This window comes from Nicotiana attenuata, unplaced genomic scaffold (assembly GCF_001879085.1).
Source record: "Nicotiana attenuata strain UT unplaced genomic scaffold, NIATTr2, whole genome shotgun sequence".
NCBI lineage: Eukaryota > Viridiplantae > Streptophyta > Magnoliopsida > Solanales > Solanaceae > Nicotiana > Nicotiana attenuata.
In genome coordinates this window covers 322815-337645 of record NW_017670548.1, presented here as the reverse complement: position 1 = coordinate 337645, position 14831 = coordinate 322815, and the positions used below count along the sequence as shown (strand labels likewise).

The 14831-nt window shown below is 35.4% G+C and overlaps 1 protein-coding gene across 1 annotated transcript; it reads right to left on the bottom strand.

Moving 5' to 3' along the window:
• Nucleotides 1-324: 324 nt before the first annotated feature.
• LOC109240842 (S-type anion channel SLAH2-like) lies at nucleotides 325-5112 on the bottom strand. Its single transcript, XM_019407525.1, has 6 exons — nucleotides 4916-5112; nucleotides 4000-4188; nucleotides 2490-2939; nucleotides 1228-1998; nucleotides 1080-1111; nucleotides 325-989 (listed from the first exon to the last, which is right to left on the bottom strand). The coding sequence occupies exons 2-6, from the start codon at nucleotides 4171-4173 to the stop codon at nucleotides 599-601; spliced, it is 1818 nt and encodes a 605-aa protein (XP_019263070.1). The 5' UTR covers nucleotides 4174-4188; nucleotides 4916-5112; the 3' UTR covers nucleotides 325-598.
• Between the last annotated feature and the right edge of the window lie 9719 nt (nucleotides 5113-14831).

Here is a 14831-nt window from a genome sequence, read left to right as displayed (position 1 = left end):
AATTTCGACAAAGCGGTGTCACGTAACACCGGTTGAAACAAGGTGCCTACGCCCCTATGTAAGAGCTTTATCCTAGATCATGTGCTTGTAAACTGACGTTAAATTTTATCAGCTCGAAAAGTTGGGCTAGTTATGGCAATGTGTAACCTGAAGGGCAATCTTCACAACATCTAAAGATAAAGCATGCTAATGCATGTAATATTCTGTCCTAGTAGTTAGGGTACAAGTTGATTTTGCACCAAATGACCATATATATATGAAATTTTCACCTGTAAACTGAATATATAAAATTGTGCATACTGCAACATCATAAGAGCTCAGCAGTGAAAAGATACAAAGGACCCTTTTATTTAAAGAAATACACATCTCCCACACTATATACAGAAAGGAACACTTTCCAAACTTGAAAAAAAACACTCGTCTCCTTGTATCTCTCATAGTGCTTTTACCTCAGTCACTTCTTTTTACAAGACCCTTTGTGCCTTCTCCTTTATCAAGTTCACAGGATTGCCAAAATTTTGGTGCTCCTCACTTGATATAATATTAAAGGTTTACAAATATATGCAAGCAACAATTCAGGATCATCGAACTGAACGAATCAATCTTGACTAACTTCTTTCGGAGCAGAGGTGGTCAACTCTAGGCTACTAAAAGCTGCTTCGATATCTTTGGCTTCAGCAGAATCTGCATATTTAAGGAACTGATCAATATCTGTGCTGCCAGCTCGTCTATGACGATACCATCTTCGATGTGTTTTAGGCCTTCTCTCGCTAATTGCAATAGAGACGTCATTTGGAAAGAGGTCTCTCAGAACAAAGGCATGAATGATGGTTGTCACAAGCAGTGCTGTTACTGTGAGTGTAGAAAGAGTGCAAAGTATGACAACCAGGATTTTGGTCACGACAGTGTTAACCACATTTGAATATCTGATTGTGGCAATAGCAGCTCCGGTCATCGGAAAAGTGTAGGCCCACCAAGCCAATGAAAACCTATAATTACATATTGTACAATAAGTTTTAAGAACAACTCCAAAGATCATGAGGTATTAGATATACAGACACATAGGTACATTAGCATACCTGAAGCCTCGGAAGAAATTAATGCGAACGGCCTGTCAATGAATAAGAAACAAACAATAAAGGAAATCGATCAGCATGCTACCAAAACATCAAAGGTTGAAGCAATTTGAAAATGTTCAAAGACACTTCACTATCTTGTTTGACTTACCAGTGAGAAATAAAGGAATAAGGCAATGAAATATGCAATCCGAGCTCCAAAATCAAAGGACCCTTGAATATTTGCCCATGCCATAGAAGCAACACTTGGGGCAGCAACAAATAGAAAGAACACAGGATGAAGATCCTTTGGCAGTGTCTCATTTGTTGGAAGTCTTTGGTACAGAGTTACAAACAGAACAGTGTAATGAGCTAATCCAACAGCAAAGAAGAAAATGGCCCCTTCTTTTAGCCCCATGGTTGCACCAAGCAAGGAACCAACAAAATTCCCCACAACGGAGAGATGATTTGATGGATTGGCCACCTTTGAGAGCCTTCTTTGACCTCCGGACATCCATTGGCCGTAGATCTTGAGCTCTAAACATAAGAATGGCGTCATAAGGACATACCATAAAGCTTCAGGAAGGTTTTGATAAACTGAAGGTGGAAGTCCAAGTGCTAAGAATAGAAGCGCTATCCATGGAGCAAAGAAGAAGTTAACACGTATGGGGTGGTAGTACTCTCGACGAACTGCCTCAAAGTAGAAAATGATTTTCAGGGCATAAGTGAAAGAGACAATTGCCATCAGGGCAACAGAGATGTACCAGAGAACAAGGTTTACGTCCAAACTTATGTGGAGAAATTTGGTCGTGGCGGATGTGGCCAACGCTTTCCACATTATAGCTTGGCTACTAACACCAAGAATGATACCAAACGAAGAAATAGGGAAACGAAGTAGAAATGGCCATGTCTTGTCATCTGGAAGAACACTTTCCTCAGAAGCCTGTAGAGGAAACAAAGATGCAATATCAGTTCACAATCTTGATTCATTATAATTGTATTGACAAATAAAGATAGAAATAAAAAGAAGTAGCAGGAAACAAGGTTCACAATGTGAAATCAATTCCAAATGATGTATCTAACTTCTTTGCATTAACACCCTTGAGGCTTACATTTAAGTATTTGCTCTTATTTTAGATAAACAAACATATAACAAAATAAGTAGTCACAACAAAGAAAATCAATTGTTGTCCTCTAATAAACATGCAAATTAGACTTAACCAAGTAAATTGATTCCACAACTATAGAGTGGAAAACTAATTGCAGCAGGTGAATAAACTTTACACTTGATTGCAGCCTGGGAAAAGCACTGTGAACTTTCTAATACTTAGATGATCAGATGGTAATAAATAAAAAAGACAATCTTTTAACCGAAAACAATGAAACTCCATCCAGATAACCAAAATAAATGGATAAAAGCATAAAAAAACATACCCTTAGTTTGTCAAGTTCTGGCCCCTCTAAGGCATCAAAATATCGGTCGACAGGAATATTAATTTCCAGTTCAGCACTGTGTTGAGTGTTGGACTCTTGTTCTGTTTCCTGGTTCTTATTTCCGCGCAAATTTGATAATTGTCTCTCAAACCTACCAGAAAATGTTTTGAAACTGTCATATCTTTTATCCTTTAGCTTGCTAATCCTGGGATTCCTAGGAAGTTCGCCGCTTGCAGGAGCTCCAGAGGCTGCAGTTGTACCTGTTGGCATAGGCTGAGAATAAAACCTTGTTTTCCTATTTCCATTGCTACCAGCATCTTTTGATCTAAAAGCAGAATCAGGAGTGTCTTTAGTGTTATCAGTGAAGACAACTTTTTTCGGAGAGGGCGGCATGCTAATGGAGACTGCACGAATTCTGTCAATCTCTCGCTCAGCTGCAAATTCAGATACCTAGAAAGATCATAGGAAAATATTCAGGCCAGTGAAGTGCCACGCTATATGTTAAGATCAAGGTGGTAATAAAGTCAAAACAAACTCAAATTTCATCCAATGATACTTCCTAGTTTGTTCAATGATCAATAACAAACAGAGGAAGATGTTGAAAGTTACAAGATCATAGATGTAACATACTAGTAACCTTTATCCAGAAGTATATTAAAAGCAGTTAGAAATATTAGAATGAATGGGCAACTCAGTGCACAAAGCATCCGGCATTCACGCAGTATTCGGGGAAGGACACCGCACTCAAAGCCTGTGATGTAGGAAGCCTACCCTAATGCAAGCATCATTTGCTGATTCCACGGCTCGAACCCGTAACTTATAGGTCACATGCAGTGGCGGAGGCAGGATTTCTACTAAGGAAGTTCAAAAAAGAAAAAAGTTGAGATTTTGAACCCCCTTGACCATTGAGCTATGCTTTTGGGTTGTGTCAAGGGGATTCAAAATATAATATATAGTGGTACAAACCAAATTTTGCTTTATATATACAGAGTAATATTCCGGCGAATGGGGTTCGGGTGAACACCCTTCCGCCCCCTAAATCCGCCCCTGCTCACATGGAGACAACGTTACCGTTGCTCCAAGGCTCTCCTTTAAAATATTCCAATGAATTTAAAATTCAAACCCCTAGAAAGTATTTCAATCTAATTTTTGGTTTTCAAATTATTTTGTTAGATTATCATTATTCAATCAGGTACAGGGATCTGCTTATCTAATTATCTTGGGCACAAACTTGTAAAAATTGTTGTACTCATAGATATAAGCAAGTCCAGAGCTGAGAAAAAGAAAAGAAAGGAAAAGAATCTGAAAAGTAGTTTTGTGATTATAGTCATGAAAAGTCAGCTTCTATTTAACTTCAACAGCATAATAGAGCTCAAGCTAATAGTACTACGTATCTTAAACCAGCAAAAGGTGCAGAGCCATTCAATCTAAAAGTCTCCAATAAATCAATAAAACTGACGAATACAACATTTATTTAACCACTAACTAACATTATAATAAAAAAGATTACCATAATTGATGAGCTTGGAGAGTGAGATTCAGGTGCTGCAGTCTGATTTTTAATATGGTCATTCACTATACTATCAAAATCGTGATCCATTTCAGAACTTATGAATCTGATGAGTGATGGAAGTCCTTCAGGAGAAGCTTCCTTCTCAATATGGATTTGTTCACTTGTTTCCATGCTTATTTAAAGGACCTGTAAATAAAATATAATTATTAGGTACATAAACATATTATTTTTTTAATTGAAGTTCCATATATTGACAGTGTAAAAATTACTTACACAATAAGGTCACTTAAAAGGAAAGGTAATTACAAGTAATTATATTTAATATTAGTATTGATTGGTAATATAGAACAAAAGGTAAGTGATCTGGTATAACATGCCAAAAGTTCATTACATTATATGTATATAACTTAAATTTTTATTATTATTTTTTTTCTCAAAGATACAAGGAAAGAAACTTCAGGACGCCTATTTTAGACAAATACGGACAAACCAAAGAAGTATCATATGCCTGTTTTAAAGCAGGAACATGGATCATAACGTGGATCATGCACTATACTTATATATATATTATATATACTTGTCCTGAGTAATCAACATCTGCAAAATATGTATTCCATAAAAGAAAAAGAAAAAAAGAAGTTAAGACTCATTCAAGTTCTCTTTAACCAATAGCCTCTTGTGACCTCTCTCTAGAAGTTGGTCCTCTTCCTTTGCACTTTGCAGACATAATAAAAAGATTAAAAAAATAGAAACAAATAGGAAAACAAAGAAACAAATCGATCTATAGCGAGTGCACAAATACTGGCCATGCAATGATTTAACAAGAAGAATATATCTCTATTATACTGTACCAAAAGAAATAAAAAGAAGTTTACAAACATAGCCACACAGCAAGAAGCCAAGGAGATCTTACCTCCTATTTGTTCTGTTGTTTAAATGCAGACAATGCAATCCACTATGGAACTTGAATATCAATACATTCTCTAAGCGGCTACAATAGTTGGATTGATTGAAGAACCAAACTGAAGCAACCTAAATTAAAGATCTGAGTTTTTCTTTTCAGAGGAATTGAAAGACTAGAATGGAGCAATTTGGAACGACCAATGTTTGAGAAAGAAGTATAAATAGCATTAATTAGTCATGCAACGTTCTTGGAAGCAGACATCAGTCACATCGTATGTGTTATATACAGCTGCCATCTATGAATGAAGTTAACAAAACAATATTCCCTTCAACCAAACATAAAAAACATATGAGACAAGAAACATGAATAGTAGTAGTTCAACTTTAATTTTTGCACTAACAGTGTATAATTTTTTGCGCCGGTTAAGTTAACTCACAATTGATAAAGACATATAGTACTCTCTCCGTTTTAATTTAGATGAGGTAGTTTGACTCGGCATGGAATTTAAGAGGAAAAAAAAGACTTTTAATACTTGTGATCTTAAAAGTTTAAGGGGTAAAAGCTTTGTGGGGCTATTATATTTTTATGGTTATAAAAGCTTCTCATTTAGGGTAAAATGAGTAAAATAAATAGTTTAAAGTTGAATTATTTTCAAATTTAAAAATATGTAATTTATTTTGGAAAAATAACTAAAAAGGAAAGTAACTCATCTAATTTGAAACAGATGGAGTAGTAATTTATACGATAGGCGGAAAAATAAAATAACAACCTATTATATATATATATATATATATATATATATAACTTGAATATTTGTCCTCGATTCGCTGGAGAATGGGGTTGACTACAACTATTTGCCTGCTAATAAGTGAAATAGCGTATATAATAAGTAGTCCTACTAAGCATGGAGTTAGGAAAAATTGCTTCAGTGCCAGCATCAAGGTTTTGCACAATTTGTATTAAAAGGAACAGGACGCCACCTTTTCCGAAAAATTACTACAAGATTTACCGGATAGAGGCAAAGATAATTAATACAACTTTGAAACAATTAACTAAAGTCAAACACACATATAGGACGAACCATCACTTCTAATTGCAACTTGCCTATATGAATCATGCCATCTTAACACTAAAATATTAAATAAAATTTCGCTAATCTAAAGAATGACGACAAAGATAACGATTAATGAGAAAATATTACATTTAAAAAATAAAAGAAAGAAAGAGACTGCACCAAGGTTAATACTCCCAACGGAAGCTTTTATTTTATTTTATTATATTATATTATATTTTTGGCAAGAAAAGAATACATCATCTTTATGCAACTTGTTTGAAGATGATAGACTGCGGAGGTTCTTGACAAAGCTAGTTTAGTACGCGTAGGATAACATCAAAGTTCTTATTAATATCATATTAATGAAGATGGATTAACAGAATATAATACAGATTAACGGTATCAATAGCTGACAACAAAAACGACCTGTTACAATTAATATTACAAGATTTTTTCCAGTTCTATAAAAATTATTAAAGAAACAGTGACAGATATTATTATACACATTACACGCCTCTATCAATACCCTAAAACAAATTTGTCAAACTGCATTGAAAACTATAGGTGAGGAAACAAATACCAGAGAATTCAAATTCAAATTGTACAAAAAGATTTAGTCCTTAACTCACAAAAATAGACAAGCTACAAGTAGCTAGATATAAAGCATCAAAGGAATCTATCACCGTCGATTCAGGAAGCTTAGAAACTTAAACACGAAAACAATGGACAACTGTATTCAATTCGTGGGCCAAACATGTAATGTAGAAAGAGAATATATATACACGGAGAGAGTCCCCACACTACAGCAAAGACGGAATAGTACTCCCTCACGTTCTAATTTACGTACTTGGCACGGACTTTAAAAAAAAATGAAGACTTTTGAAATTTGTGGTCCTAAACAAGCCAAAAAGGGGCCCAGAGTATTTGTGTGGTTATAAAAGCTTCTCATTAAGGGTAGAATTGTACGTTTAAGCTAAATTGTTTCCAAATTTAGGAAGCAGTCATTCTTTTTGGAACGGACCAAAAAGGAAATAAGTTTACATAAACTGGAACGGAGAGAGTATTAAATATTGATGAAGTTGATCACCCACCAAGTAACAATATGGTCCCTGACGACTAATGGCACCTTCTCTTGACATGACCAATCGAATTTATAAGGACTTGATCATAATGTATCAAATATCTGGGGTAGTCTTTTTTGTTTAATAGATCTCAGCTTCTATCTTTGTGTTTTAATAGGTGGTCTCAGTTTACTTGTGCATATTTTGATTATTTTATTGGTAAGTATCATCTCTCATCGGTACAACCGTACAAGTATCAAATAACTTTGTGCGCTATGTTTTGATAGACTAGATGAAAGCACATGCTCCTTCTATTCTAGTTTATATGCTACATTTTTCTTACCAGTAGTCTATTTCAAAAAGAATGAAGTACTAGTAATATATTGAAAATAATTTAACTTAGACTTCTATTTTACCTTTAATGATAAGATTTTATGGTTGCGGAAATGTTAAGTCATGTTTAAGATTACATATTTCAAAAGTTTATAACCATAAAAATCTCATCGTATGTATAAGATCATAAATTTCTGAAGTCTTTTTTAAAAATAAAAATTAAAATTATGTGTCGAGTCAAACTATATCACATAAATTAAAATAAATGAAATAAGATATTTTTAATCTATGATGAATTTTAAATCCATGTCTCTTGTGTGAATCACCCTTTTCGTTTACCACTAGATTATAGTCTTGAGCAGATATTTTTCTTAAAAACACCAACAGGACAGTGACATTTGCTTGAGAACGTAATAAAAATATCGCAAGTGCCTAGCCAAAGCAAGAATTAAGAATGAAGACTTCACATTTTTCCACATGAAATAATAAAGGAAATCGTACAAAGCATAAGAAAACACGAAAACATAATCCAACTGGATTTAAGTTGGTGTTGGACTAAACCTAGGACAGCATTTCAGTGCAATTTGTTTACGTAAGACATGAAAAAGCGTGTTCAAACGGGTGCATGTCTAGACAGAGAAAAAGAGAGCAAGTGGGAGTTATAAACTGTAATGCTCGACGACGTACATTGAGTAGGTATAGTGGAAATCAGAGTGTACTCAGTGGAAACTGCAAAGAAAGTGGTGATAAATAGGAGAACACATGTAGGGGTCGTTTGGTTGGGAAACAAGTTATCCTACGATTAATTATCTGGGGATTGTTATCTCATCCTCCTAAAGAAATAAAAATAACACTATAATGCCGGGATAACTAGTCTCAGGTTTAGTTCTACCGTAATTTTATCCCGATCAAACATGGAATAAACTCATCTAAAATTTAATCCCGAAATTAATTATCTCTTATCTCTCGTACCAAACGAACCCGTACTATAATCAACTGGTTAATGAACAACTGAATTATGAGAATAGTCAGAAAGAGTTATCAAATATTTATGTTGGTGAAAAGTAATAGTGATTCAATTCAATAATTGACTCAAACATCATTATTATAAAAGAAAAATAAAACAGAATGCAGCTAAAACCTTATAGATGTGTTATATGAATTCTTCATTCCATACACATGAAATTTTATACTTACATCCTACATTGTTTAAAACACACTAAACTTTTGGTAAAACTTGCCTGTACCGTGCTAAATGCTATTGCACAAAACCTAGATTGGTTTCTAAATTCTTTCTGAGCTAGTCCACTTAACATACTCCATCCGTTTTTCTTTTACTAGTCCCTTATATTAAAATAATTTTTTTACTTATTCATTTTAACAAATCAATAGAGATTTATTATTTTCTTTGATATTACCTTTAATAATTCACACTTCCTAAATTTATTAGAGTTACAACTTTAATAATCATTATAACTAAGATTAATTTAGTAAAACAAACCCTTAATAAATGATATGTTAAAGAGAACGGAGGGAGAAATTAACTTGATAACCTATTTATAGTACGTAGGAAAGAGGAGATGGCTTTGAGAGAGGAGAAAAAGTAGGTCTTTGTCTGAAAAATTTAACAAAGGGAACATATATATGCGATGCTGAAAGAGAATTCCACTAGCTCTATATGTTTATTCAATGACGAATGGCGAGTTGGGCATCGGAATTAGTTGGTCGTAGCCAAAGCAGGAAACTGGATAATCAGTTCAAATCCATCATTTTTGAATCACAAATTCTTTTTAAAAAGTTTGCGTGGATGCACTGGTAAGTGCAATTCTGACTGTGATGCTGTGAATATCCCCATCTTAGACACCAGATAAGTTAAGGACAAAAAAAGTTAGGTGTTGTGTAAGCTAGCAAAGCAGTACTTGAACGACGATAAATCAAACAACAAAAGAGAAATATACATAAAGAGACATAGTTCGGTCAACTGACCTACGTCCACGGCGGAGATGAGCAATCCACTATATAAAAGAGAGTACAAAATATCGAGAGAACAACCTCACGAAGAGGCAAACACAAGTGACGCATTAACACTTGGCCCGTAAAGTTCTCCCTCTAAACACGACTCTCAAACCCATATGGCTACATTGTGGATGCTACTGAATGAGAATGACAGATCTTCAATTTATAGAACTTCAAACCTTTTCCTATAAGAAAAGGGACTAGCCAAATATGGAAGAATTATATTTTTCTTCTAGGAAAAGAAAAACTCAATTATGATAAATATATCGTCCTTTCGTTCATGAGATAGGAAAACCAATTATGGTCAGAAAACTTGGACAATCACCTAACAGATATAGGAATTAGTCCAATCTTTTTTTATAAAATGGTTGCCAAAGAGTTGTGGACCTTGAAGTCTGTGTGGTGCGTGACAGGAAAATACCTACAATATATTAAAGCTGGTCACAACACATGCAGTAGTTGACAAATTTTGCTTTTGTCCACTAAAGACAAATAGAATGCAATTTACCCTTTTGTCTTAATAAGGCGTAAAAGATTATTGCTAAATTTCTTAGAGGAATGCCATTGGCTATTATCAAGATTTTGGATTTCGACTTTGTAGGACAGTTATTTGTGATGTCCAGTGGTTGATCACACGTGGCTATGGGGTAGTGCCTAGCAAATAAAATTTCATTTGAACAGAAAGTGTTTTCAGATCGGATATTTATTTGCAAAGATAACTGAGGGCATAAACACTGAGCTAATTATATACTTAGTACATAAAAGTGTTGGAATTTAAAGGCATTGGGTTTCAAAGACTTTAAGCATTGGGCTTTAAAGTCTAAGAGTGTGAATTGGAAATGGTGGAAAATAAAATGGAGGGAAATGAAAATTTGAATAAAGTGAGCTTTTGACTTGCACTTTGTCCCTCATTGGTGAGGGACAACTATATTCGTGTGCTTATATATAGAATCACTTCTTAAAGCTCTTAAAAGGAGTTGAAGAGAATGAACCCTTGCGCCGTCGTCGTCGCTCGCTCGGCTTCGGCTTCGGAAAATGATCGATCAATAAGATTATTTTCGGACAAAATTTATTTAATAATTAATTAAATGTCAGATCACTGCTGAAGATTCAGAAGGATAGTCTGGCCGCGGCTTCGGCTTCGGAAAATGATCGATCGATAAGATTATTTTCGTACAAAATTTATTTAATAATTAATTAAATGCCAGATCACTGCTAAAGATTCAAAAGGATAGTCTGGCCGCGGTAGGACCGCGCCAGAACACTGCTGCAGATTCAGAAGGCTAGTTTGGCCGCGGTCCTGGCGTAACCGCGGCAGGATGCGTAAACTTCTGAACAGACACCTTTTCCAGAACAAACATCACACCTCTTTCAATAATTGCCTATAAATTCTAAGGCATGGCTTCGTTTTTAACAGACCAAAAACATTACAGAACTTCCTTCTTTCTGAAAATACTGCATTCTAATTCGCAGTCTCTCTCTCTCTCTCAAATTCGTAAGTGTGATTTTGCTCCGTTCTTTGCGTTCGTTGGTATCCTGCAGTTTGTATTGCCACTGTTGCAGGAAGGTTTATTCCGTTTCATCCTGGGAGGATTTAATCCATTACCTTGGCAACGTGTGAGGGGGTTAAAATTCCTTAAGGACGCACAAGCAAATTGTGGACTCAGAATATTTCTTATTCTTTACTGTTTTTCCAGTTTCTTTTATTCTTCTAACAGTTTTCTGATTTTGTGTTTTAACATAGTAGCAAATTACAAGATTAAGGAATTCTAATACTAACGTTTCTGTGTTGAAATATATATTAAACTGTTATTTATATTTTGTATACTGGTTTGGAGACTAAAGCCTTCGTGCTTTCTACTCCAATAATTGTTCTGTCCGGTTTAAAGTATATCAAAACTTTACCGGAATAATAAACGTACGGGTTTGAACTATATAAAAACTTCACCATTGTTACGTGTTGTATGTTTGGTTTAGTATTCAGTTTGAAGATATCAAAACTTCACTGATTTAACAAAGTTCTGTTTTATTTCCAACTCTACAGAAAAATGACGAATAAAAACCAAACTAATGGAAATGTTGCGGGAACGGGTGCTACTGTTACGAGTGTTGCTGCCTCGTCAAGCTGTTCAACTCCTGCTCATGTTATGGCACCAGCAGAAAAACCCGGAACGTTTTCCGGTATTGACTTCAAACGTTGGCAAATGAAGATGCTCTTCTATCTTACTATGTTGAGTTTGCAGCGATTTATCAAGGAGGATCCTCCGGTCCTGGCAGAAGGCATTCCGGATGACGAACGATTTGTTGTAACTGAAGCATGGAAACATTCTGATTTCTTGTGCAAAAACTACATTTTGAGTTGTTTGGAAGATAGCTTGTACAATGTCTTTAGTGTCATGGAAACTTCAAAAGCGTTATGGAATGCGCTTGAGAAAAAGTACAAGACTGAAGATGCCGGACTTAAGAAGTTCGTGGCTGCAAGGTTTTTGGATTTCAAAATGATTGACACTAGGTCGGTCATAACTCAAGTCCAAGAATTACAAGTCATTGTGCATGACCTCCTTGCTGAAGGTATGGTCTTAAATGAGGCCTTTCAAGTCGCTGCTTTCATTGAGAAGTTACCTCCGTTGTGGAAGGACTTTAAGAACTATCTTAAACACAAGCGGAAGAAAATGACACTAGAAGACTTGATTGTTCGTTTGAGGATAGAAGAAGACAACAAAACTGCTGAAAAGAAGTCACGTGGAAACTCGACAATAATAAGGGCTAACATTGTTGAGGAGGCGCCACAAAATAAGAAGAGAAAGAAGGCTTCTGGACCAAAGAATTACCCAAGCAAGAAAAAGTTCAAGGGTAATTGCCACAGCTGTGGAAAATCTGGGCATAAGGCCATGGATTGTCGTGCACCAAAGAATGATAAGAAGAAGAAGAATCAAGCTAACATGGTTGAAAATGCTGAAGAAATGGAGGACTTGTGTGCCATGTTGTCTGAATGCAACTTGGTAGGAAATTCTAAAGAATGGTGGATAGATTCTGGAGCCACCCGCCATGTTTGTGCTAACAAGGAGTTATTTTCTTCTTATGCCCCCACAGGACCCAACGAGACAATTTTCATGGAAAATTCGTCTACAGCCAAAATTGAAGGAGTTGGCAAGATTGAGTTGAAGATGACGTCGGGAAAAATAGTGACTCTAAACCAAGTTCTCCATGTTCCAAAAATTCGCAAGAATCTTGTGTCTACCTCACTTCTTGTCAAGAATGGATTCAAATGTATTTTTGTTTCTAATAGTGTTGTACTAAGTAAGAATGATGTGTATGTAGGAAAAGGTTACCTGAATGAGGGCCTTTTTAAGCTAAATGTAATAGCAGTTCCTATCAATAAAGTTGATGCTTCTTCTTACTTACTTGAGTCAAACACTTTATGCCATTCACGCTTAGGTCACATCAACTTCAAAACATTGCGAAAGATGATAAATTTAGAAGTATTGCCAAAATTTGATTGCATTAATTCCAAATGTCAAATATGTGTGGAATCAAAGTATGCTAAGCATCCTTATAAGTCCATTGAAAGGAATTCAAGTCCTTTAGACTTAATTCACACAGATATTTGCGACATGAAGTCAACACCATCTCGCGGTGGGAAAAAGTATTTTATTACTTTTATTGACGATAGCACGAGATATTGCTATGTTTATTTACTTAATAGTAAAGATGAGGCAATTGATGCTTTCAAGCAATACAAGAGTGAAGTTAAAACACAACTAAATAGAAAGATCAAAATGATAAGAAGTGATAGGGGTGGCGATTACGAATCTCCTTTTGAAGAAGTATGTTTGGAAAATGGCATTATTCACCAAACAACTGCCCCTTACTCTCCACAATCTAATGGAATTGCGGAGAGAAAGAATCGAACGTTGAAAGAGATGATGAATGCGTTGTTGATAAGTTCTGGTTTACCACAGAACTTGTGGGGGGAAGCTATACTTACAGCTAACCGAATAATCAACCGTGTACCTCATAGTAAAACACAGTCCATTCCTTATGAAAAATGGAAAGGAAGGAAGCCCAGCTTGAAATACTTCAAAGTGTGGGGGTGTTTAGCTAAGGTACAAGTTCCTAAACCTAAAAGGGTTAAGATAGGTTCAAAAACGGTTGATTGTGTATTTATTGGATATGTAACCAATAGCAAGGCATATCGTTTTCTGGTTCATAAATCAGAAAATCCTGAGATTCACGTTAATACGATAATAGAATCAGATAATGCTGAATTCTTTGAAACTATTTATCCGTATAAAAAGGAAAGTGAAGTGACCTACCAAAAGTCAAAACGACCTCGGGAGGAAATAACAGATGGTATGCCTAATGAAGAAAATCCGAGAAGAAGTAAACGTCAAAGGACATCTACTTCATTCGGTCCAGATTTTCTGACTTTCCTGCTAGAAAATGAGCCTCGTACCTTCAAGGAAGCAATGTCTTCCTCAGAAGCACAATATTGGAAAGAAGCTGTCAATAGTGAAATAGAATCCATATTGAGCAACCATACTTGGGAATTGGTTGATCTTCCTCCAGGTAACAAAACTTTGGGTTCTAAATGGATTTTCAAGAAGAAAATGAAAGACGATGGTACTATTGACGAATACAAGGCAAGACTTGTTGTCAAAGGATTTAGACACCGAGAAGGTCTTGACTATTTTGACACATATTCGCCGGTAACAAGAATTACATCCATTCGGATGCTAATAGCGTTAGCCGCCCTGTATGATCTTCAAATCCATCAAATGGATGTAAAAACAGCCTTCTTAAATGGTGATCTTGAGGAAGAAATTTACATGAACCAACTTGAAGGGTTTGTGGTTCTGGGAAAAGAAAAGAAGGTGTGTAGACTTGTTAAGTCTCTTTATGGACTAAAACAAGCACTCAAACAATGGCATGCGAAATTTGACCAAACAATGTTGTCAAATGGTTTTGAGATTAATGAATGTGATAAATGTGTTTACATTAAGAACTTCCAAATCATATAGTCATTGTTTGCTTATATGTTGATGATATGCTAATAATGAGCAAAGACATTGCCGACATTCAAGCTACTAAGCGCATGCTTGCTAGTAAGTTTGATATGAAAGACTTAGGAGTTGCCGATGTAATTCTAGGAATTAAAATCCAGAGGACTCCTCAGGGTCTAGCTTTGTCTCAATCACATTACGTGAAAATGGTACTTGAAAAATTCAAACACTTGGAATTTAGAAGTGCAAGAACTCCAATTGACTTAAATCATCATCTTATAAAGAATAAAGGTGAAAGTACGTCTCAATTGGAGTATGCTCGTGTGTTGGGAAGCTTAATGTACATCATGAACTGTACACGACCTGATATAGCTTGTGCGATAAGTAAACTTAGTCGATTCACAAGTAATCCCAACAAACATCACTGGGTAGCAATGAAACGAGTTCTGGGATATTTG